The sequence below is a fragment of the Gavia stellata genome, chromosome 2 (assembly GCF_030936135.1).
Source record: "Gavia stellata isolate bGavSte3 chromosome 2, bGavSte3.hap2, whole genome shotgun sequence".
NCBI lineage: Eukaryota > Metazoa > Chordata > Aves > Gaviiformes > Gaviidae > Gavia > Gavia stellata.
The window spans coordinates 45,668,913-45,695,876 of NC_082595.1; the positions used below are offsets into that span (position 1 = coordinate 45,668,913).

The window sequence follows — 26,964 nt, forward strand, 5'->3', positions numbered from 1 at the left end:
AACATTAACTGTCCAGTGTCTTCCTCCTTTATTTCCAGCCCATTATAGACTAATATGATTTTGCAATGTTTTTGCAAGAACCATTGCATAGCGACCTTTTACAGCTTTCGAACAGATTCTTTCGAGCACAGATTCTTGTACTGCCTCTTTGTTTTCCAGAGAAAGAACTCTGGACCAGAGAAAGACTTTGGAAGAAAGAAACATACGTATTTGTTACATTTTGCTCTCCTCTTTTACAGCAAAAAGCATATCCTTGTGAAGTTCTACCTACCTTCATTCGAAGTTGAAAAACTGATTTAATTCTGAAAAGGCAGGACATTTAAAAATTGTAATTCCATTAATAACAAACGTGGCAAGAGAAGATAAGAATTTGAATTTTGAAGATCTTGAAGGACATGATGATCAGAAAGAATTTTAAGTGTAAACAATTCTTTGACACACCTTTTACTTATGGGTCCAGCATGCTAATATTTTATTTACTAATAAGAAAGAATTTAAAACTTGTGTACTTATACACCATTAGCAGAGAAAATATTAGAAAAGAGGCATAACATAGTAAAAAGAAATGCACCACTCACCATATTCTAAAGTAATACAGTGCAATTATTTAGAATCTCAGTCAATCTACATTAAACTATATAACTGATTAAATAATATGTATTAGAATTTATCTTCTGATTCAGGAAAAAAGTACAAAATATAAGGCTAACGCTTTACTTAGTTGCAAATAAGCACATCTTAGTGACAACCAACTAATAGAGAAATAACTAAAAACTACAAATGAAAAACAAAATTGGAACAGTTCATTCACATCAAAGTTCTTGCTTGCAGATTTCAGTTGTGATTAAAACTGGCAATTTATATAACATTGTTTTTAACTGAAATACCTTGCCGTCACAGGGATATCATCTAGGACAGCTCTTTCCACACTATTATGTACATCATACCAAAGACTGGCAGACTCTTTCTGCACAGCAGCATCCTATCTGCTCACATATTTACAGCTCTCATTGAGTCTTGACTGCCCCTTGCTTACATACATGCCCTTATTTTGGCCTTGACCAACGAATCTTCTTTTTGCTCATAGCCATGAGGAAAGCTGTGGTGATGATGATTGCCCTTGACCACATCGTCCCTCTTGGTGTCTTACTAGCTTTGTCGTCTTTATCTTTGTTAGCTTCATCTTTTTTATCTCACCAGATATAAACTTGGCTGCCCTCAGTGTCAGTCTGCTCTTGCCTGAACTATTGATTCCCATCTACTCTTGAGATACAGATTTCCAGTTCCTACCTGGCCAATCCATTATACCAGCTTTTGCCAGTGACAAGGCAAGTTTTGAAGCAGATGCTTTTCATTGTTTTTCCTCTGCTGCCCCTCAGGTTTTGTGGACATCCACTAACTGTCCTCCCTCAAATTTCCCTCTGCTGTGATGCCAAAGCTGACAATTTTTAGGCTGCCGGCATTGTGCTTGTTACCCTGGTCTTTCAGGGCCTGTCCTTGTTTTTCAGGGCCTAACCACAGCGTCCTCTCTTTTACTGCAAGCCCATTGGAACTTTTTTGGTTTTTTCTGCATTTATGTATGACACTACAATAAATTCCTGGTATAAACATAAGTACTGTAGTAACACAAATAACTAATAATGTCCCAGTGGCTTGATCTTGAACAGCGACAGGGATGGTCTGATGTCTGTAAATGGCTCGTGATACAATTATGTTGTAATTGTACCTCCCTAACATGATTCTGCTTGAATATGGACTCTTGGTCTTCAAGCCTGCTCTTTCTTTTGCACCTTTTGCCAAAACAAAGAGGCATTTGAATCAGTTCAGATCCATCTATTTGTTCAAGCCAATCCCCCAGGTACCTCAGTACCATCTGCAATGCATTTTTATTGCTGTTGTTTTTCTTAATGTAGACATCTGTTCATCATGAACTGACCTTTTAACAAAAGGTCTCCAGAAGACCATCATATAGGAATATCTTTTATTCACTGCTGCCCTAATCAAGACATCTGCTGTAAAAGCAATCCACTTATAAATTACTCTTTAAATAGGAAAGCAAAGCAAATGTTAATGTCTCATTAAACATTTGGATCAATAATATGTTTATGTTTAGAATATATTTTCCAAAGGCCAGATTTTCAAGAAAGCTCACTTTGAGACCAGATTTTCTTCCTCCCAGGAATTGTGATTGGGGTCAGACTCTTAAGAAAGCTGTGTTCTCATGTAAACACCTAAATGATGGTCAGGGTTACAAAGTACTCGGTATACAACAGCTCTTGTGGGGACTCATCAAGTCTCAAAGACTTTCAGAGAGATGCCGGTGTGCCATATGCACTAAAAAATCAGATAACTTACTTTGGAAGCTAAATGTGGGACCTTTTACAAAGTCTGGACCAAAAGTTCCTATGAAAATCCTGGGCATACTTTCAGAAGCCATACATGACTGGGTTGTATAATACAAGAATTTTTTCTTTACTTTTGTGAACTTCTAAGGAACCAAAGGCCAAAGCTTTTCTACCCCAGGATTCTGTCATCCAGTACTGGTATTTTTGTTTCTACAGCTAAAGCAGTGACATGAAGCTAGCTCACGAAACACCAGTAGTGCTGCAGCAAAAGCATATAATCTACATCAACTGCAAAGCACCCTCCTCCTGGAAGATGAGCACAACTCAGTCGAGTAACGCTATGTAAAATGGAAGTTGGAAATAATGTATGACTTGCTGTCTTTTGCAGGATGACTCCCTGCAAAATGAAACTCCGTAAGAGTTTTGAGAATTATGAGTTTCCTTTCCAGCCTATGCAGAGAGCTGTGTTTTGATTAATCAAAACCCAGGAAGCTGTCATTCAGAAACATGGGACACAGGGCAAGACAAAGTGTTTTTTGTCTCTTTTTTGGACTCATTGACTCTGCTGATGCAGGTGGTCAACTCATACAAATCCTTTCATAAACTTCAGAGTTAACCAGCTCAATTTTTTGTTCCTGCTATTGCTACTAAAATTCTGTTCAAGAAAAGACCCATTCTAATTGTTAGAAAGCTTCCTTTAATTTCCAGCCTAAATGTATTTCAAGCCACTGTTTATTCCTTTCTACTTGTGCCAGCATTGTCCTTTAGCCATGCTCTCTCCTGGCTATATACCAACTTGTTACACTCATCAAATGCACTCAGGCTCTCAGGCTCCGTTTTGTGAGGCTGAACAAGAACAGCTGTCTCACGATTCTTTTTGCAGCTCTCTCTGCAGTTTTGAATTCATCTTTCTTGAAGACAGATGAGCAGATCTGTATGTCTGCGGACTTCCAGATCTTACTTACTCTATGATTTCAACAGCACCATGTGCAAGAGGTCTTGTAACAGAGACAGTGTAGAAAACAGGAGAGGGGAGAAAGGGGCAGGTGTAACATTTGACCTAAAACAACCACGTTCAGATATTTTGCATTGGTTCCAAGATAAAAAAGGAAAAAAACCCACTGACTGTCATTTTACATCGTTAACTGTCCAACTTCCGAGTAAAAAGTAAGCTGTTAAATCAAGAGAGAATACCTGAAACATCTTCACTGTCAGCTGCATACTTTTACCATTTCTTGGTCTATGGGAGACTTGGAAAGTGAAAAGCATGTAAGCTTCTACATTCCCTTATACTTTCTGTATAGACATGATCAAATAATTCAATGGTTAGTTTATTAAAATCACATCTACAGTCTTATTTCTGGAACCACATTATATCTTTCCTATAAAAGAAAAAAAAAAGCAGCTTTACAAATTAGGAACTTTCCTCTGCCACTCACCTTTTGTGGGTGAAAGCCCGTGCCTCTCACATCAGCCTACTCGCACAAGACAGCCTGGCTGACTTAGTGGACAGGCTCTGCCCAAATACAGCTTTACCTAGAGTAGCTTTCCTTTCAGGAAGATTTGGATTCAGCCTCATTTACATAGTTCAGGTGATGAATTGAAGATATACTATTCTTAGAAGAACTGGTTTTAGCCAGCAAATAACTCAGCTGGAGTAAGAGACACTTTGGGAGTCAGGAAAAAAAAAACCCTTTTATGTATGGTGCTTATATTGATGATCTACAGAGCTCAGGAGTGTAGGAAGCCAGCTAAGCACCCAAGAGGGAAGAAAGTTTGCCTTGTCTCTCACAGTGAGCAGTTTGTAGGATTAGTCTTCTGAGAAAAAGCAGGCTCTTGTCTGAGATCCTGGAAGATGAGGGTTACTATCTTAAATTCAACAGGTTTTGTTCCACTTTGGGGAAACAAAACAAAGACCTCTGAGAAAAGGAACCTAGAAAATTTGACTTTGAAGAACATTCCTTGGTAGAGAAACTGAAGTGTTGGTCAGAAAAGATGCATGCTCATAAGACCAGAGCTTGTGCCTCTAACCTTCTTTTTTTGGTTACCCATGAGAAAAAGAAAAGATTAAATTTAATGGCAGATTTAAGGGAGAGCAGACAAAGTACGGAGGAAAGAACCTCTGAACCCAACATACTAAGACCCGGAACCTTTGCCAGCTCTCATGTTACAAGTTATCCTGTGGGAAAAAAACATTCTGCGCCTGTATCCCATGAATTCATTTGGAAACAGGACTGCAAACTGTTTCCTTCACTGAAGGATATGAGAAAACCTGAGAGGATCAGTCTGCTATAAACGGCACAGGAACATTTCAGAAGCTTATGCTCCATGTCACCCATACCACCCACAGCACCTGCAACAGAGCTCTGGCTTCCTGCAATGCAATTATTTATCAAAGCAGCATCTAACACACCTGACTGATGGTATGCAAAATGAAACTTCCTTCTACTTTTTTCCAGGCAGTATCTTGCTAGTGGTTACTGAGCCTTCCACTTCTTCAAGTCCAAGTTAACAATGAAATGTGGAAGTATCTACCAGAATCATGAAAATATTTAGCTTGCTATGATAAAAATGCGTAAGACCTAAGTTTACAAACTGAACTCATACAAACTCAGGGTTCTCTGGTACATCTGTATGCCAGAGATGTCCTGGGAGGGTGGAAAGGAGAAAAGCAGCTCTGACACTGTACCAGGAGGTTTTACAATGTGCAGCACACATTCTGCATCAGCATGCTACGGTCCTATACCTAGGGAGGCAAACAGCGACAATTTTGACACCTATTCCACTGATGTGGCTTTTGGTCTTCTCCAACACTGCTGTAGGGGGCGGGAGGCAGAGAGAGTCCTTGGATCCCCTCTGCGATGCTCAAACCCCACCTGGAACCTGGAGCGCTGGGGTCTGCAGGGGCTCCTGCAGACAAGTGCCACAGGTCAGGAGCCCTGGCATGATGGTACAGTCTGGTCTGCTGCCCAGGCAGCCGGGGTGTGCTTTGACATGCTGCCTGTCTACTTGCTGCTCTGTATCCTTTCCAGGGTGCTCACAGAGAAAGGCTACAGTTTAGCTCTTTATTTTCTGCAAAAGATGCTAGTGACTTTTCTTAGTCAAAACAAAATTCAGAACTCAACCCAGTGCAAACATAATGTGAATAAATGATCTAGGAAAAAGACTTCCCTGATTTCTCATCTGCAAAGCAGATTATCCATCAATTACCTGTTTTATGTAAAGCTGTCACCAGCTTCTTATTATCCTGCCATAAAGAGGAAATTTCCTTTTAAACACCCCCACTTGGATGACTGACATATCATTACTACAAACAGTAAGTTACACTATTAAATTGTCAAAGGGAATTTTTTCATCAAGTACGAAAGGCACCTGTGAGATGACAGGCAGCAGATGGGTACATGGTTTATGGAACTGCCTGGCAGCACAGGGAACAGCTTTCAGGGGTCGTCTTCTTCACTGACGTCTGCTTAACTCATTTTTACATTGCACAGCTGAGCCTATTGTTTGTCCTGTGGCTACTGTACTTCTGTGGTTCATGCTGAAGCAAATTTTTTCCTTTAACTTCTTTTAAATCCTAACATATTCCACATTCTACCATACGTTGCTGCCAACTCTCACTGCATTATCACAATATGCCTGTATCACTTGTTCTTTTTAAGCTTCCAGCTCCAGCAGTCATCATCATATTTATATGAGAAGGCCATTTTCAAGACCCACTTGAACAAGAGAGCAAGTAAAGACCACCACCACTTCATAAAAGCATTTAAAAATAACCTCGTAACTTTCAGGGGCTGAGACGCATTTTTTGGAACATTTTGATCCAGCCGGAGTTGGAACTGCAGTACACCGTGCTACTGAATTAATCCTGTCTTCAGGTCTTATAAACGTGGAAAGTGCATATAACTTCCTTCAAGATTTACACATAAGAGTTCATGACTCTGAAAAGCCTAACATTAGCCTCACTAAAGATGAACTCCTTGCATCCATTACTCCCGATTGTTCAGCTAGTATTCACTCCATCTATCTCAGTTCTCACGACGGAGGGTTGTGATCTGATACACCAGCATGTTTTATGGTCTGAGCAGAAGACAGTGAGCTAGGTATTCCTGCTTCAGCTCTGATTTTGATGCTCTGTGAGCATTAGCAAACCTCCACTCGCTGTTGTTAATGCCTTGCTCTGCCAGTGGGTGTGGGTGTGATGCGTACCTACTGCATCTACCATAAAAAATCACCAATGATTATTCTGTTAGGTGGGATGCACCTGGGAGATGCAGTGGGCCTTACTCATTCACTGAGTTCAAAAGACTGGCTCACCTTCTTGCTTAATGTGCTATAAAGTAAAGAATAACTGAAGTGTATTCACAATAACTATCCAGTGAGTTGTACTGGATTTGCACTGTGTAACACCATTGCTGATGTGTGGAACTGATTCTTAACACCTTTTTTGGGCAGACTGTTCCTTTGCAATAGATCTATCTTGTTCCTTTTCAGGGGACTCAAGATGTTTACGCGTAGAAGAACTTCATGTTTAGATGTAAGAGGAAAGTATAAGTATACTTGAAGTTTTTTGCATCTTCTGTATGGCCATACTGACATTCTATGAAGCCTAGAATATCGAGTTTGCTAATTTTTTGTTTTCCTTCTCCCTCCTGCATATATACTTCATTTTCTGAGAGGGACTAGAGTGATAGCTATACATTCTTCTGTACTGAGTCTACTCCTGTACAGCAATCATTTTTAATTTCTCCCTGTAAAGTCAACACAATATATAGGGTGCGCAGAGTGTAATAATGTGTTTGAAATAAATAGATATCGAACCTTTCCTGCTTCATTGGAGTTTTACATTCTGCAAAGTCAGCTAGAGGGGATTTCAGCATAGTTAGAAATGTGTATATCTAAAAAAACCCTGCACCTTAGGAAAAATTCCAAGACCTGACAGTTCCAAAAGGCTGTATTTAGGGATGCATAAAATAATAAGAATTGGTCTAATCTAACCCCAAAGTTAACCTGAACCATTTTAAAGGAGTTTTCCATGGCTTTTATAACTCTTTTCCTCTGACACAATACACATCTGGTTCTAGTTGGCACCAAAAGATAGATGTATTTAAATGTCATGAAAAAGGCTAACCTTGTATTTCTGCCTTGTTGAGAGACAGGAAGTACTAGAAATCTCATAAGAAAGTCAGTTCTTCTTGGACATCCAGCCACTTTTTACATAGTCAAATGATTTACATAGCTCAGAGAAGAATTCAAATTTTTGTGTTACCCTCTCAACCTCCAGAGGCTCATTCATCTCTAGGTAGAGGTTACTAGAAGACATTGGAAAGGCTGCTCAGTCTAACAGCCAGCCATGAAGTTCTTGATCTTTTATATCCTTGCTCTTTCCTCTAGGAAAATCCAATAAATGGAATAGTATTTAAGAACACTTTTTGACAGGGAAAAGAAGTGTTGCATTATTCAAGACACTAGAGAAAGAAAATAAAACTGGTCCAAATCCTGTGATTCCGCATTAATCTTTACTTTTTCTCACTCAGTCAAACTCTTGTTACCAAGGTAGATCTGAGTAAAGGTAACAAAATTAATATGGACTTTGGGACTGTTAAATATTTAGCAGTATTTACTGCAATTCATCTATAGAAAACCCTATAGTCATAAAGTACATTTTCCATAAATGACCTAGGTTCAGTTTGTGGTAGTGATACAGCCCCTTGAATGTTTCTGAAGAGCTGCACTGCAAGTGTTTAAGATTTAATGAAAACCAATAGGAATGAGTTGCTGAAGTTACTTTCAAAATGATACATGGATTTTAAGTGGCTTAAACACTTTGGAACTTTCAACCATTGAGCCACTTCTACAATGACATTGCAAGGCGATGCATATGCACTTAGCGTCTTCTTTCACAAAAGGAAAACATGAAACCAAAGCTACAAGGAAAGGCTCACACTGAATTTAGAAATTGAACATCCCTGCACGCATTTTCATGCTCAGACCATGCTTCTCTTTATGACCTTATTATATCCACAGTAAAAGGCATGCCTACCAGTGACGAAATACTGATGTTTCACAAGTCTTATCTTCTCGGCATGTTCTGCTGGCATCCTTGTGGCAGAACCGAACTCACAGCATGTATTGGTGCTAATGGAAGAACATGTTAATATTTTAAGTAGGCGAAAAACAATTTGTGAAGAATGTGTTCATTTACCTTTTTGATCTTCTTTTTTTCCTTCCAATGCTGATGCTTTCTCTGATAAAGTACCATTATCTCCACTGGCTTTTACCACACTTTCTTCCTGTATGGTTTCTTCACCAATGGCTATGGTGTGTCCATTTGAAGTTTCAAAATTTACTGTTACATCACCATCTGAAATGAAAATTAAAAAGCTATTGTCTAGTTTAACTGCTTCCTTAGCACCTATTGACAACACACAGCATCCCTCTGCTTTCAAGATTCCATGGAAGCAAAGCAGAAAGACTTACTGAAATGTGAAACATCAGGCTGCAGATCTGCTCTGAAAAGTTAACGCTGTAAACGAACTCTATAGGCTTCCACGTTCTTTGGGTGGACACCTCTGCAGTAGTGGGCCTGGAAGCGCATGTGGGTTTTCAGGTCCAGCTTCATGTCTGTACACATTAGCATCCTGTTCTCTTCCTCCCTGCATCTTGGTTTACACAGCAAAGAAATTTGTGCATGGTCCACAACAGAGCTGCAATGTGTTCCAACAGGCCCCAAATCCGGACAATTAGGGAGCAGAGCTGCAGGACTACTGTGGTGCATCCCAGTAAGTAGATCATCCAGGAATTCAGACAGAAGTTCTCAGAATATGTATGCCCAGTTAATGAATAAAACAGGTCACAAAGTCATTATCCAGTTTTAAGAACCAAGGTGAGGTCTTCCTGTATCACATATCATACCATTATTAAATTCTGCAAGTCAAATTCTTTCCCAGCTCTGATGATACTTTACTCACTTACCCAGACTACCTCAGCTATGAGGTTGGTTTTTTTTAATCCTGAAAAAAACTTCTTTCTCTTCCCTATTTGTCTCTTTATTCCTGAAAAATGCTACATACTCTTGCTGGCTCACAGCCTTCTCTCTTCCCTTGTTTACCAATTTCTGTTCTCTGTTCCATACATTTTAAAATTGCTGCTGATTTTCTTCTCTGGTCATTTCTAAGGCTTGTTATCCTTATGCTGCTTACACCCTACCTGCAGTTCACGTAGATGATTGCTTTCCTTCTGCAGGATTCTCTTGCTGTCCATCCAAACACTACGCAAATCTACCTGGCATCTCTTCTGGTTCCTCCCATTGTTTTTTCATTAACTGTGGCAACTCCCCTCTCTTCTCTTCCTCTTCCTTGCTGTGTGCTATCAGACCTGGATGTTTGGCAGTTCCCTGGTTTCAACACAATTATGCAGCCTCTCTCTTACCACCTTGGGCTGCTCCATGGGTAAAGCTGATGGTTTCATTCTCACCCACACACTAACTTCAACTTGATGTGTGAAAACTGAGTTCTGCCTTCTTAACCTTGTCTCATTCACTATAGCTGACAGTTGCACAAGGCTTCCTTCTTACCTTACTGAAATGTTCAATTTCTTCAGCTCCTTTCTTCCAGATGTTCATAAATCCATTCTTTCCTCTCTGCCTCCACATGTGGCATTCACACCCCTTATCCGTGTCAAGGTTCTGCAAACACTTCCTGCCTCCAAGCAGCACTTTCCACTTCTTTCTTCTTCATCCCATGTGAAACAGACACTTCTTCACATTTCTTACCTCTCACATTTTGAGACTTCATGTAATTTCCCCATCTAGCTTTCATCTCTATAGTCATTCCTTCTAATTACCTTCACATTGCTCAACCACTGTCTTTTCTGTATGTCTTTTTTTAGCACCTTCAAACAATCCTGTATTCTTTCAAACTGCTCTTTAAAAACCATCATTTTCATCAAACAGGAAGCACAATGTGATGAAGGCAACACGGACCGGATTGATGGCCTTCTTAAGATGGGAGGAAGGGGAGAAAATTGTTCATCTTTACATCCTTTTCTCACTTTGCTCAATCTCTGTAAGGGATCTCATCCCCTTTTAAGAGTGAAATAGAGGGTCAAGGACACTGATGACCAATGCATAGACGCTTTTAGCATAAATTATAGTATTTATGTTCAGACTGTTTGCGACCAACCTGAAATGTTAGCACATTTCATTAACTGTCGCAGCTGTCTAAATGCAATTTACAACCATCAGCAGACAAAGTCATGCAGCTCCCCAGTAAAGCATGTAGAAAAACATGTAACAAATTCACAGAGGGACAAATTGAGGTATGGAGAGTTTACATTTCTTGTTTTAAGTCAGAGACAGTGGCAAAGACAAGTTCAGAAGCCAGCTATGCTGAATGCCATAGCCTGTTAATTAGCAAAACACTGTAAAACAAGTGATGTCACATGTCAGCAAACAAGCCCTTTACTTCTAAATATCAATGTGTATGATGCTAACTATACACATTGATACCTTCATGATTCTTCAGCTCAGGCAGAGTAACACAATTTCTAGGAGAAAAATGTTTTTGGAAATCATGGAGTTCTTAGACTCCTTGATAAAATGACAAACGGTTCAATTTTAAGCTACAGAAAATTGTTTTACTCACTTGACTTTTATTTGATCTAGATTTATAGATCAAGAATATTAGAAAAAATATCACTAAAACATAATCAGATGTAGCACAGAGGTGTTAACCATGGTTTACTCATGCTTTTTGAAACACAAATTCTGGTTAATACCAGTTACTAAACCTTATAGCATTGGTTTACTCATGCTTTTTGAAACACAAATTCTGGTTAATACCAGTTACTAAACCTTATAGCATTTTGAAACAAGTGGTGTCTTCTTCCCCACAGTTTTCTCTGTGCCATTTGTGAATGTGGTCTGTGTGACAGTGGTGGGATCTGTATGATCCCAGCACCGGTACTTTTTGATACCTGAAATGGATGCTATTGATTTGCTTGGGGGGTCCCAAAGCCTCTAATTTTTCAGCCAAAATTTCTCATGTTATGCTCCAGTTGCTTTAGACAGCAGACCTTGACTCAAAAAATAGGTTAATCGCTAACTTAAAAAAATTCTGCCAAACAATTAGTAGGAACCACAGGAGTCACATTGTTTACAGGGAGCATCAAATACTTTAGAATATGACCAGAAGTCAGATGGTGTATCTATGGCAGGAGCAGTTATAGAACACAAATCTCTCAACTTCAACTTTATTTTTTTGTCAACTGGCCCAAATTACCTCTCACACTCCTCAGCTTTGTCTCCTCATACCTATTTATACTACATGGAAACAATGCAATAGTGGCTTTATCATCCACATTTAGCACTTAGGAGCTAAATTCTAGGTAACATGTTATCACCTTGCTCGGGCATTTCCTTCAGCACTCCCCTTCTTATCAGCTCCTCTCTGCTTTGTCTTGTCGAAATCTTCCTTTCCAACACTAAAGAAAAAGCACAGTTAAGAATAGATTTATTCTCGTACTGCTGATGCTTGTGAAAAATGTAGAAGAAGATTTTTACTTCAAAGAAACTCTGAGAAATCTTGTTTCCTCTGATTCTGCAGGAGAAGTGGTCTGGGTTTTCATGGATGCTCTCTGAAAATATTCTCCCACAATTTCAGACACAGAAGGGGGGATTAATCTGACCCAATGCCTGCAGTTGAGCGAGGCTCTGTGAGGCTTCCTTTACAATCAGTGAAAAAAGGTACTGCCAGAGTGAAACTGAACTCATCCTAGCATAGGCATTTAATACTCAAAAGCACCTCTTTTCCATTGACTGGGGTGACTAGCTCAGCTGGAGATACCTCCGTCTGCTTTGTAGATGTTTTGAGTTGGGAGAGACAAATCCTGCTCAGAGCAAGCAACTCACAGGGTAGCCTTTATGACATGCATACTGTCTTAAAGGAAAAAAAACCAACCTCAAACTTAAACAGAAGCTAGAAAGTTCTGTTCTAAAAGGGAATAACATCCTCATCCAGGCTGGTTGGCTTTCAAGGAAAAAAATGCAGCATCCTGTTTTTTAGCTTAAAAAAAAAGAAGCATACAACACACAAAAAAAGACTGTGACAAGAAGCATTTTAATTATTATGTTTATTTCCCATGGGAAAAATGCTAAATAGTTTTACAGGGAAAAGCATTTATTCATGGCAAAATAGAATAACTCCCCACTGCACCCCACTGCCAAACCAATACAGTTTTGGTCAGTGATCTGGGAGGCTACTGTAATGATCCATGGAACCATGGTGCATGGTCCATAAAATACGAGCATCACTTGTAAAATCCTGTCTTCACTGTTAGTTAATCTCCCATCCTGATTCTGTTTACATATGGACACCAAAACCCAAGTGACGTTTGGAGCTCAAGCTTCAGCCATGCTGGACTTCATCCTATTAATGCTATGGGATAGGGTTATTTATCTCATCAACTAATTCAAACACTCCGGTAATCCAATTACTCTCTAGGGCCAGTCTAATTGCTGTATGCAGATTAAATACTGCAAGAAGTATTGTCAGTCTCACTTGCCCGAGCCCAGTTGGAGTTAACAGCCATATGATGAAGTGATGGCTCCTGTGAAGGCACAGAAAGAGGCAGTTTGGCCCTTCTGAGAAAGTTACCCTCCATGCATAGCAAAACATCTTTCCCCACAGCAGGTAACCCCAGCTGCTGACTCACAACCAGGCTGGCTGACCTCAGACGCCTGAAGGCACCACTGCTCACGGATTCCAACTTCCTTTCTCTGCTGGGGAAGGGGATGGTTGAACAGAAGATGAAGCAGATTCTGAGCTTCTCAAATTTACAGCACCAGGTTTATTTTTCACACTGCAAGGTCCAGGGATTCAGCAAATGGTCCACGTGGGATGCATTTCCCTGCCAAAAAAGCACTGACTCCTAGCAGAAGAACTGGGGGCAGTAACTATTTTGACCAGCCCAGCTCAAGCGACCCATGCCTGTGAGATCAACAGCTCGTGAATGCAAACAGTACTGGCACAAGTACATATAAGTTGGCATTAGGTCTGTGTTTATATGCTCAGGTACTTTGTGGGATCTGTCCGTTAAAGATCAAAACTTCCTGGCATTCAAATCACATTTGACAATACAAAGGAGCCCATGAGTGTGGCTGCAGACTCTCTATGTAAGTCAGCCTCCTTGGGGAGGGTGGGGTAGCCTGAACTCAGATCAGGTTAGGCTGCCTTGGGTCCCAATCCTAAATTACGCAGGAGCTCTTCCAATTTTCCCCCATTACTTTTTGAGGTATATGCCTTGCAACTGTGTGGCACACATGTTATTGGCAAGGCAAACAAAGTACAGGAGCATGCCCTATTCTTGCAAAGCATTTTACATGTAGGTGAACATATATATTTTATTATTATTTCAGCTTTACAAGTGTAATTTACTTCCTACCACTTTTCCTCTCTGCTTCCTTTTTATATCTGTTTTCTTAGGGACAGGGAAATGAGATGATCTCTCATATATTTATTTGTGGGACTTAATCCAATACCACTTGAAAACAATGATGCTCTTTCCATCAAGTTCAAGAACATTGAATTAGACCCGCCCCCATCAATGTCTCTCTCTAGTTTTCAGGATGATATATTTTTTCAGTTTTACAACACTGAATTAAACACTGTAGTGAATTAATTATCATGGAAAATGTCAATTGGCATTAAAAGACATTAGAACCTTACACTTTTACTGGAAGACCTCAAAGCATTTTTATTAATATTACACAGGTTTCATAACATGCCTTAGACATAACTACCTCCATTTCACAGATTAGAAAATTTATGAACAGATAAGAAGCTTAAGCCTCAATCCTTCATCATCTAAAATGCTAGCCATGAGTGCTGTTTTTGTTTAAACTGATTAAGCTCAGTTAATTCAGCTTGAAAAGATAATTTATTTAAAATATTATTTGGCCCATGGAAAGAACATTAGAAATCATGCTAGTATTCACTGTGAGTATCATAATTTTAATTCCTACAGAGAAAAAAGCAGAATTTTAATTTAAATCAAAGTGACCAAAAGTATGTCCCCTTGTATAAAAGGAATGAGTAGCCTATCAACTTACGAACCTATACTGGGTGCTATTTAGGCAGGGTGGACTCATCATTATAATTTATTGCTTATTACAGTCTTTGGACTACACAATACATTTCATATTTACACAGTCAAGTACTTTGATTATCACAGCCCAATTGCACCGAGCTTTAAGGATCTCAAACTACTCAGCTGAGCTAATCACATTTGACTACTGTTGTGTTTCAGTTAACTCTCTTAAAATAAGAGAGTTATGAAGTCAAGCATTCAGATGTCAGGAAATGTTTGAATGAAGGTTGATGGGTGTGCAGATAGCACTGCTTTTATTTGCATGTGTATATTTTACCTTTGCCATCCCTGCCTCATTTAGGATACAGACTACACTGCTTTCAATGAACGGTTTCTTTGCCTAAATTCTTAACCTTACCCTCCAACCTGGAGCCCAGACCTTATTTGAGGAACAACCTAAACCTTCATTTGAACAGAAAGCTCTCAGTTTTCCCAAACGTCACCCCAGCAACTGAGTGAACAAAGACAACACGTTTTTCTCCTTGATGCCCACGTGAGGTATGCAAAGGTGTTATTGTGACCGTATAGGTAGGCAACTTATGGCTTAGAAAGATTAAGTCATATTATGAAACATGCTGACATTTGTTAAATGTTCAATTTGACGTACCTTTTCAGGTGTAATTTCCCACATTAAAATTGTGATAAATAAATAAAACAAACAAACAAACAAAAAAACAACCCAAAGCATAGCAATTCTAGTTGAATTGCCTACTTATGGTTCAAAATATTTAATCAACAGAAGTTGACCAAGAACCTATAAGCACTGGCCATCTGCTGCTGAGGTAATGGCACAGACAACTGTAGAAACAATTATCATACACATGAACCACCTGGGATGGGTATCACTATTTGTCACCTTAAAAATAGTTCAGTCTCCTGAGTTCAGTACAGGGAGAGGACTGTAGTTTGGTGCTTCCACCATTGTCCTGCTTGGCATGCTCCCTCCTCTCACCACCTCTGTCATGACTTCATCATCTAGGTCTTTCTCCTTCAATTGAAGAAGTTTAAACTTCTTATCTTTGGTTTCCAGACCTACCTCTCTTCTCTTCCTCCTTCTTCTAGTAGAACTTGCCACAATACGCTACTCATTTGCTTTTCCCATAAGCACACCTTTGTCTCTCTATCCCTGTTGATCATCACTTTTGCAATCTCTGATCTTACAAGTTATTACCTGTTCCTCACTCGGGAGTAGATGACTAGTACTATCCTGGAACAAATATATGATAAATACTGTTAGCTGTACCACCATCATGTGGACATCTTCAAGCTGAGTGACCAGCTGATCTTATTACTACAAATCTTTTCTGTCACATGTGTATATAATAATGTGTGTGTATATATAGATCTGTGAATATATATCTCTCTTAACATGTGTCTGTAATATATGTGATATATAGATATAGATGTATATGTACAAAAATGTGAATATATATAACATTTCAACATTAGCATCAACATATTGTTTATAACATTAAGCAATAAAAAAATGGAAATAACAACTTCTCTATCTGTATACATGTACGTATTGAGATCAATTAGGCAAACAAGTCAGTCCTGACTGCAAGTGTAATTGGTTACCAGTCCTTGTCTGCTGAGGAAGGCTGAGGTGAGGTGGGCTCCACTCCCAGACATCATGCTCCAGCAAACTCAAAAAAATCCCATGTCAAAATCCTTCCCTTACTGCAGTCAAAAGCAAAGCTTGCCCTGACTTCAGGTGTAACTGTCAGCGAGTGTGTGAATTTATCACACTGTATGCAGCCCTCATTTACTTGAGTAAATCCTACTTGTCCAAGGGGTCCCACAAACACTTGTATTTTTAGCCCAATACAAATAATAGTAACACTAATCTTAGGAACAGTTTACCTCAAAAAGCAGTTTCCATCCCTCCCTCCCCACCCCCTCAAAAGAGACTGCTTAGTGATATTCAGCAGCTACAAACCTCAGGCAGTCTTAAAACCCATTCTCTGACTCAGAGAGTGCTGTGAGATTCTGGATATTCTCCAGTCTTTAGTTTTGCTCTTCCAAGAGAAGCTCGAGAGAATTCCGATTTTTAATTTTTCTCTGACCTAGTAAGAGCTAAAATCACCTTCTGTTCCCTGTCTGCATATACTCTTGCAGTGGTGTTTTGAAGTGGCATCTACTTTGTGCCAAGACACAAACTGCTGCCTTCTTTTCCTTCACGGCAAAACATTGTGGAGGGGAGAAACCCTTGAGATGATGCCATTTTCTGTTTGTTTACACTTAATTTTGAAAGCTGCCTAGGCAGAAAGTATACAACCAGTGCCCAGAGAACAGATTTTCTGAGATACAGCATGGAAAATATGTTGCTAAAGGAAAAAATTCTAACCATCGTTCCCACATCGGCACAAATACTTCCACATCTAGTCCCCCATCTTTTTTTCATGTTTGTGGTATTTGCTGTTTATGAACATCTTTCAGTTGCTAGCATAAGAGTCACTTGAGATTTTGTCAAAGCACTGCATGGTACACGCCCTGGCAAGGCTGTAGCAAGTACGTATTTCAAAAAGCATATTGAAAACCCAGATAAAGCAATAAAAGCTCTTTCCAAAATCCTGCATTCTGTCTTAGAAGAAATTCTCTCTTCAGCTGCATACAGATTTATCAAGTTGTAGCCCTGTCAAGAGTGTTGGCAATAAATGTGACGATCATCGTATTGTCCCATGGTCTCAGGCCAGGAAATCGGCTTCCTGCATGTAAGATGCACGCACACACATGTACATACACATGCCCTGTTCTGTAATGTAAACACACCTCTGATCGAGTAGTCTGAGGAAGAGGATTTCCTGTACGATTTTTATTTTGTATGGGTGTTTTCCCATTTCTTTCTCAAGTCAGATAACTAAGTTTCTTCTGCTGTGTCAGTTAGCACGCAGCAAGGGGCAACTTGCTAAGTAAATGCATCTTCTCAGTCTCCATTGGTCCTGGGTCTGTTTCCTCAAGAAATACAGGGATAACTATTTTTTAATTTCCGCCCCCCCATGAAACTACCATCTGAGGCAGGATGAATACAATCCAAACTAGTTTTCATTTCAAATTCCAGCCTCACAGGAAGCACATATACAAATATAAGTGATTCCATACCTTACATACATAGAGTTTAAAAGCAAATGAATATCTGCCTATAGCTCTGGGGCTTCCTGACAGTGAAATAGTCCTCAAGCATGTAATGATATGCTTTCACTGCAGGCTAACCTGATTTGCACTGAAAAGCTACAGCTTATTCAGGATGCAGCTGGGGCCGGCACCCTGTCTGTTTCTGGGATTTCTGGGGACACAACCCCTCACAGTTAGTGCTGCAGAACAGTACAATTTATCCCTATTATGCTCTATATGGAAATACGTGGGGAGGTCATCTGCATTTCTGGCCAAGACAGAGGGGGAACTGCAGGAGGGCACTGGAAGTCAACACGTAAATGACTTATTCTGGTACACTCCTACGAGCACTACTAATACTACTACTGGGCAACCAGCATGACTGAAAGATCTACCTAGCCCACAACTGGCAGCTGGCATAGGACGGAAAGTACAGCCAGACTCGGAAGAAAAAGCTTTATATGTAGGTAGGAGGGTAAACAGCAATAACACCTAAACAAGACTATGAACTATATTTGCCTTGAAGATGTACTCCAAATCTTCGCTCTATAGACATTAATCACTACTTAGATACATTCTTCTTTCTCAACATAAAAGCTCTGGGAACTGGTCTTGTAGCACTGTCGTACAGCCAAATGCCTGAATTTGTAGGTTACATCTTAGAGAGTCACAAGGGGTAAAACTCTCATATGACATTTCAGGGGAAAATAATTTACTTATTTTTAGAACTCTCACAATTCATCTCATCCAGGTTTACTTTCTTTCCTTCTCCCTAGCTTAGTGAGCCAGTCTTGCTGGCTTTGAGGTGAAAGTCAAGATTTTCAGATATTACAGAACTCCCAGTTTCATTTTAAGGAAAAAAAAGCACTAAATATTGTGATGGTTGGCAAAATGCATGTAAACTAGGACATACAAATATAAGCTGATACACTGAACGTACAGAATCATACAAAAGTTTTGAAAACCTGAAATTATTTCCCTATGTCACTATGTTTGTATAATTCCACCCAAATAAATTGAATTCTATGGTGTAGCAGGATGGATTAGCAGAACTTTATTAAAAATAGAACATATGTACTCCTTAGAGGAAAAAAAAAATCAATCATCTACTGAATAATGAAAAACTATCAAAAATTCCCAAACCTCCTGTATAACATCTTAAGTTCTGTTCACCAAGACATGCATTGAATTTTGTCTATTTACTCTTTGCAAACTATATAGGCACTGAAATACGGTAGTATAATACTGAATTATATAATTCAGAGCATTAGAATGGTTTTGTGCTTTATTAGCTGATTTATGTTATATTATTAAATATAATAGCAGCCTTTACTATATAAGAACTTGAGCACGTACTACACGGTTATCTAGCAGGATGCTAGCTGAACAGTGAAGTAAAAAATGAAAGGTTTTTCAGGATAATTTAAAAGTCTATATAGAAGATGATACTTCTAGATACACAAGATACATTAAGCACCTAGTGAATCAATTGCGTTAGTTGCTTGTTTGCCATGAAGGACTATTAAATATAAAGTCTTGTGACTGAACTTAGACCCAGGACTTCAGTTAGTCAACTAACTGTTACCTCCTCCTGCATTGAACTTTTCCCATCCACTATACCATTTACAGAGATACTTCACTGAGCAGATAATTATCTTGAACTTTCCAATACTTAATTATATATAAACATGTATTCAATTAACTAAAAGAGCTTCCTCTTATATGACCTATGGACTATACTGATCTTTCACCATCAACTCTGTTCTTCTGCCGATTTGGAGTGCAAATTCTCCTAACTTTTATGGATTTCTCTTTGCACACTGGTGCTCCCCATTTTCAAGAAAAGATTGATCACAAAATAAAGCTTTAACTTTGAAAAAAAGACAAGGAGTATTACTCTCTTAGTTTCCAGATCTGAACGGTAGTGCTGCAAAACCACAGCTGAGATTTAAAAAGTCAGGTTGTCTAAATTTTAAGAAGTCATCCAAAAGAGTGGCTCTGTTTTTCCTCTCTGCTACAGCACGCTTTATTGATAGTAATCACAATGCTAGGACATTGTGGTAACCTTCACAGAAGAGTAAAAACTACTTCTTCTTGTCATGTTTTGCTGGACTGTTTTTAGCTGGATCAGCTTCGTGATCTGCTCATCACAAAACTGGTGCCAGTACACAGGAGGCAATGAAAATAAACAGACACAGCTGAGAGAACTGGAAAGCCAAATTATCACTTGAAAATTAGTTTTGAGGTAGTTAAGATGGACACTAGTTCCCCATAATTACCTCTTTCTTAAGAGTAATAAATGCAGCTGTGCATTGAGAGCACACAGTGGCAAAACCAGAGACTCAGAATGTAAAACGTTACACATATTCTGCGGTAATGTTACTAGTACCTTAGCTCTGATGGTCTAGGTATATGAATGCAGCAAGGTTCAGGGAGAGAGATAACAACCCCTATTACAAACTACTGTAGCTGTATAGCACCTGGAAAAGATACTTTGTGGCTCAAAGTTTGCCTGTATGTACCTATATCATAATTCTAAAGCTTGATTTTCATTACAGTTCTGAAATTATTTAATGTTTTCTGTACATTACACCTACTGTTAGGCATCTCCATTTTTCAGGTGCTCACCTTGAGATAAATTGTCCTTAATAACTCCATCTGAAGTCAGTGCCAATGGGAACTGTGGGTTGTCCACACCCCTGAAAGGACTTGAGGGACCACACCATCATAAACAAGACAGCAAATTAAGTACAAGCAAGTAACTGAGGAGGCACTTTTGGAAATGTTGACCTTCATTTCTTTGTGCCCAATTTCCTCCTTTTGTAAAAGAAAAACAAACACATGCTTTGCCTTGGTATTACAAGAATTGATGTGCCATGCTTGTAAGACTGGATTGAGGCCCTCTAAAAAAAGACAGTACAACATAAGAAATACTGTATTTAACATGAATTTACCAGATACTGGTTTGTAAAAAACTAACTGCAAAATTACACATGCATTATTATTTAATGGCATAATAATTTAACACATGCTAATATGTTTTGACAGTTTGAGGAATCTCTGTATACACAGCTTACGAATGGTGATTATTCTGGAAGATTCACTGCATATAAAATCACATACCTGTCCAACAGTAGCTGCAGAACATCCAGGAGTCATTAATTAGAAAAAACTTTGCTCTAGCAATATGATAAAAGTACTGGGGAAGCTGAAGGAAACTGAAAGCAATGAAGGAGATAGCAGACCAAGGGGATTTTTTTGATTGCAGTAGTGGAAGAAATTGTGGGGGTTTTGTTGCAGGGTACCCAGGAAAATAAAAGAAAAAAAAAAAAAAGGAGAGACTGAGAGAAGGATTTGAGGATCTCAGAAAGACTGTCCAAAATTTCAGTTGATATCTGAAGTTATGATGGCACCAGAGAAGTTGACTTCTTTTTGCCTTTTGTGTAAATAAAGGCATGTTTTAAAAGTTACACTGCAAAACCATAGAGCTCCTTGCTGTAATTGTCAGGGGTTGGTATGGGTTTAAAAGGTCAAGCAGTGTACTCCTAAGAGTTCAGGAGAGCCTACTGAGGACACTTTAGGAGATTAGTATTAGTTTTACTGCCTAGACCACGGAAGACAGTGGATGGTGGGCTTGCGCTGTGGTAACGAATCTGAAGAGCTCAGAAATGCTCCCTGGACTCTGGTTAGGCTCAAGTTTAGAAAAGCACAACATCAAATGTCTGAATCCCAAAACAGAAGTTTGGGATTTTTCTGGAGAAAACTTGGCCAGAGCTGTGACACACGGAGACACACACATGTATATGCAGGGTGGCATTCAGTTTCCAAACGTGGGTGTCTACAGCCGCTTGAGGTGCCCCAGGGTTTTGGAGATGTCTGCACAGGGATGGCAAATACGATGCAGAACCCTCTGGGAGAGCACCCCAGAGTATCTCAGGTGACACCAAGCAACTGTGTTTAGCTAACTGAATCCCAGCCCTCAATCCTCCTTTTTCAGAAGGAATATAATTCAATCACAGCATTTTATTTCAGACCATTCTTCAAGCCTTGTCAATGGGGGAGCGAAGGGGCAGAGAAGCCTGTATGAAGGCAGTGGTCGCAAAGTTGATCCTCGTTCTTCCAGTGGGCACAGCCACGTCTGCTTTTCTCCTCTGAACAGACCAAACTTCTGTCCCCATGAAGGCAAGGTTTGTTTCATAATCCAAGTCACTGATTATTAGGAGGACATAGAGACGTTTCCAACATATTTGAGGATATGTAATATAAAGCCTAGTGTTTCTTAGTTTAAAAAAAAAGAGTACCGTCAACATCAAAAGAATATCATATATAATGTAGAGTAAACAAATAAACTGCATATTTTTGGTGATAGGTTCAAGACAGAAGCTGAACAAGGTTATGTTTTTCCTTGCCACAGATCAAACTGTTTTTCTGTGTGTCAAATACTGCACCTAAATAATCCCTACCATCTATGAAGCTCCAAGAGCTTTTCAAATATTACTCTGCAAAGCCATCACAGTGTTTTCTACTATTTGCCACCAAAGGGCCACAGACATACCTGCTGACGTTTCTCTGAATTTGTCACTAGTCTTCTTCTTCCGCCATTTCCAAGGTTTAAAGATTTTGCCAATGGTGGAGAGTTTGCCCTTCCTCTTGAAGGGGGGAGTTTGGGATCCTGGGGCTGGTCCATCCGAGTTAGCGATTGAAGCCTTATCCAAACCATCAACTGTATAAACAAGAAAAGTAAAGGTAACTGAAGGATGGAAACCAAAATGGTACCCGACAGCTAAACTCCTTCACTACCAGATTGCAACAGGCTGTGTGTGGGTCCATGTGTTTCCTGTTCCAGAAGGCAGCCAAAGGGCATTTGACTGCAACCCGTGGTCACAAGCCAGTCCCCACCTCAGCTAGCCCTGGGTTTCACGGCTGCTCAGCACCTCAGCTGCAGCAGGTCAGATCTTGCTGCTCATGACACCCATCTGGCATGTCTGCACGTTTCTGCGGTTTTTCATTGCTACTGGAGAATTTCTTTCAACACATATTTGGGTGACTTTTTCCCTATCTTTGGTAAAGCTGAATAACTAGCTGTCATCATATAGAAAACAAAACCCTTACAATGTAAAAACGTAAACTATTTCTTCTGAGTAAAATAAATCCTTTCTTAAAGGAGCTCTAAAGATAACTGTTCTGGCAGTGGAATGGAAATAGGTCTATTCGATATCCCTGGTAATCAGTCCTTCACAGCACAGCCTGCCATGAGTCAGGCTTCTTATTGACAAAACGTATTTAACAATAAGCTTTTGGGCTGTAGCCAAAATTTAACGAAGGATTACTCTTCTGCAAAAACATATTGAGTGATATGAAAGCCAATATTTATCATCAATGGCTGTAACATTGAGTTTTGTGAACCAAATTAAGACTCATTCCACAACATGCCGTAGCATACAGTTAAAATAAATTTCCCGGAAATTGCCCTGAGAAGTCTACTATTATCTATTTCTACTTAAGAACTGAGGTTTCTTAGAGCTTTCCATTCGTGGTCCTGCAAACACTTCAAATGCACTTAATTTTAGTCACGAGAGCAGCTTCACTGAAGTAACTGTGATTACTTACGTACATAAAATTAATCACAGGCTTAAATGTTTGCGGCATAAGGGCTCTGTAATTGCTTTCATTCATCTAAACATTCTAATTTTAACCAATTTGGAACAGAGTTCATGCCACCGTCAACAGCAATAATGATAATCATAGATCATTAAATCAGAAAGTGCTATTCAAAGAAGGAAATATCACTGTCCCCATTTTACAGATGGAAAATATGAAGCACAGAATTGTTAAGTGCTTGATTTTATGTGTGCCAAATGGCTTCCTGAATCCTGGTCCTGTGTCCTCGCTGCTAAAAAGATACATATTCAGACGCATAACATCATGGTGCAATCTCATTATTCTGTTTCTCAGACAAATGGCATTTAATGAGTCCTGTATTTGTCATAGACTTTAGATTGATCCAGGATGCTAAAAAAAAAATCTTTTCTGTGAGAAAGCTGATGTAATGCAATCAGAGTCCAAGAAACTTTATTTCCCGTGTTTTGAAATAAAAGTACTGGGGAAAAAGATCCATTGTATAACTTCATTGAGGTTTATGAAGTTAAAACAAGAGATAAATTCGTATGAAAATGGTAACTTTTAAATCAGTAAATCTGAGTGAGTTATGCCATAAAATGCAATAAATTCTGTACTGTCAGAGAGATGGAAGAGAGAGATGGAAAACTTATACAGGATAAATTACTGTTATTCAGATGCGTTGGAATTTAAAGCTTTTATTTAAGTGTTTTCCTTGGGTGCTTTCTGGTCTATAACATGGAGATAAGATGAAGAAAGGCAGGAAAATGGGCTTTAAATGTAAAAAGCCAAGATTTTGGTAAGGACCCGGACACATCTACCCCTTGCACAAGTACAAAACCCCAGCTTCCTCACTCATGCATCCTTGAGAATGTAACAGGGCAGTCTTTAGGGACATTTAAGCTGAGACTCCCATACAACGAACCAGCCACCACCCTACAGACCCTGAGAAGGTGGGCGAGAGGTGGGGATGAGAAGACCACCAAAGGCAGCAAGCAGCTCTGTAGAAAGAGAGAGGCATGGGACAGCAGAAGGACCTCTGCAGGGGTGCCTCACCTGGAATTAGGGATCACATTTTTGTCTAGGTTTACAGTCACTGCCCATGTTGTACAATACCCTATGGAAAACAGAAGCCTCTGCTGGAAACTGGATCTACGGGAGAAGTACTTTCACTTGAAGGGTAGTTACAAAGATTAGAGGGCTAAATTTATCTTGGCAATTCCAATTGATATAAGAAAGGGAAAGGCGCAGCTTGCGGCTGGGGAGAGTCAGTTTAGATGTAAGGAAAACGCTCCAGGAGATGGGTGGCACAGCTCTGGATCAGGTCTTGGGATGTTTTGGAGGCTCAACCAGGCAAGCCAGGGCTGACCTCACCTACTGTTGGTAATAGTCCTGCTCTGAGTGAGGGACTGGACTGAGTGACCTCCCAAGGTCCCGCCCAATCAAGATTCCCATGGTGCTAAGGGATGTGGAAAGACACGGTTGCTCTGTGAAATCTGTGCTAGTAAAGCCAAAAAATCAGAAGTGAAGTGCTGAAGACAAGAGACTAGGATATGGTGACTGAAGAGTTTTGTCCTGGGACAGGAGCCAAGCATTATCTCACTGGCAGAGGCAGTCCATCAGCTCAGTAGAGGAAAAGGCTACTGGGTCCTTGGAGGCAGCGGGACAAAACCCATATTCTTGTCTCCACCGGCTTAAAAAGGTTGGGTCACTGATGTGAAGAGCCTGCACCCTGGTGACAGACAGCACAGTCTTTATAAACATAGATCTTTTCAAATCCTCCTGGGTCATGGAGTCTAGTCTATTGCAGGCAACCACTTTCACAAGCGCCTCATCTAAATTTTTTCCTCCAGTGCCTACCAGCAGGAATGGAGGAGGATTATGGCTCCAATAGCTCCCCACAGAGAAACACGGATTTGCGTCAGTCCCTGCTCTGCCCTCTGCTGAAAATATTAAAACTCTGAAATAATTATATTCATCCTAGCTCAAGAAATCTGTCTGCTTCAAATGAGCTATCATATGAAAAAAGGGATCCATTTAGTGGTGAATAATTCTGTTTGGGAAGACTGCAGCTTTTGAGAACAGGATTCAACATTAACTCCTTCCAACAATAAAAGATGAGGACTTGATTTATCAAATGAGTTCAACAAGTGCTCAAAATTGGACATTTACTAAACCATTGACCTTGTATCAGTTCCTTAATTTGAAAAAAGGACCCAAATATGTATCTGGAAAGGAGGAATAAGCATGGCCAAACATCATAGATTGATTTCATAAATAATCTAAGATAAAGTAACATTTCTAGGAAAAAGGACTTATTTATATTCAAAAGCAATCATAAGGTAGCATATTTTACCAATTAATAAACTGCCTAGAAAAAAACCAATTTCAGCAATGACATTCCAGAGCACTTACGGAAAGATCTTTTCAAAAGCTATTACTCCTCATCTTTGAAACACTCAGCAGGAAATGGATGTTTAAGATTTACACTGTTTGCTTTATAGGTCATGTACTATTTAAGAATAAAGCGGTGCATTTTTCACCTCAGAGAGCTTATGTACCTTCTATTAATCATTATAAATGTTATACATATTCACTGAGATGAAAGGAAACATTGTAGCTTTCCAAGATTAGAGGAGCTTGGTCACTTGTGTTATTCTTTTATTTGTACAGTGTCTTGAAGTCCTGCCTTCTTCCCACCATCTTCAAAAAGCCAGTGAGTCACTTCATTGCCTTCAGTAAGTTTGACATTAGGACTTTTGACTATACTACCTTCATAGTTTATGTTATTATATTCCAGTCCTTTGCCCTAGGTGTAGATTTTACATCTGAAGGATAAAAAGTGTATGTAAGAAGGATAGGAAGTATATGAACCATGCATGTTGATATCATGCAAAGAGATCTTGTTGTAAAAGACCAGCAACAACGCTGAGACACTGCAAAGCCAAATCATGCTGGCACAGGCCATGAGCTAGGTGAAGGATACAAAAAGGACAGCCTCGCCGTGAGCTTGTGGGCAGCCAGCAAAGATTACATCAGTCTATGGATGCTCCCAACTTTCCCACAAACACCCAAAGATGGAAATGCCTGAACATGTCTTATCCTAGGAAGGGTACTTGTAATAAGGAACACTGATCTCTGTAGCTGCCTAGGACACACTTCTCTGCTGTGAATGGTCTCCAGAGATGTTGTGCAGAGCTGAAGCAGGCGTGTGAATTCATCACAGTTTTCCTGGGGCTTGGTACATGTCAGCACTGAGACATTCATGTCAGCACTGACACACACTAACACCTTCTTGAGGTAAGAACTTACAACTAACTTTACAAAAGCAAAATGCAACAAAAAACTATCCATTAGGTCATTTCAAGCAAGTCTAATACAAATTCCTCTGAAATTCTGCTGGTTCCAGGCCTTTTGATCTGGAACGCAGTTAAGAGCATTTTTTAAAAGCTTTGACTTACAGAAAATTCATGATCAGAAAAAAAAGGCTACATTTATGCGATAAGTTATTCTGTGTTTTTACTTCTGTGCATTTTTACTCTCGGCACTGAAATTGGGAAGCCAGTAGAAGAACCTAACCTCACGACTGAATATTAGGAGTAATACAAGATATATGGGAAAAAACCCCCACACCATGATGTCCTTATGCTGTTCTTTTTCTAGTAGAAGCATATTTTAATAGTTAACAGATCAAAATTCCTTGCTTGTAGTTTACCACTAGTAATTTGAGTCACTGATG

The 26,964-nt window shown here is 39.5% G+C and overlaps 1 protein-coding gene across 2 annotated transcripts in view; it reads right to left on the bottom strand.

Moving 5' to 3' along the window:
• The window catches only part of PHACTR2 (phosphatase and actin regulator 2), a 153,418-nt gene that overhangs the window by 39,082 nt on the left and 87,372 nt on the right, over positions 1 to 26,964 (bottom strand). For both annotated transcript variants that reach the window (XM_059832297.1, XM_059832304.1), the window contains exons 2-4: positions 22,162 to 22,329; positions 11,748 to 11,828; positions 8,551 to 8,709 (exon numbers count right to left, since the gene is read on the bottom strand). In XM_059832297.1, the coding sequence (XP_059688280.1) occupies positions 8,551 to 8,709; positions 11,748 to 11,828; positions 22,162 to 22,329 (408 nt within the window). The remainder of the gene's footprint in view (positions 1 to 8,550; positions 8,710 to 11,747; positions 11,829 to 22,161; positions 22,330 to 26,964) is intronic.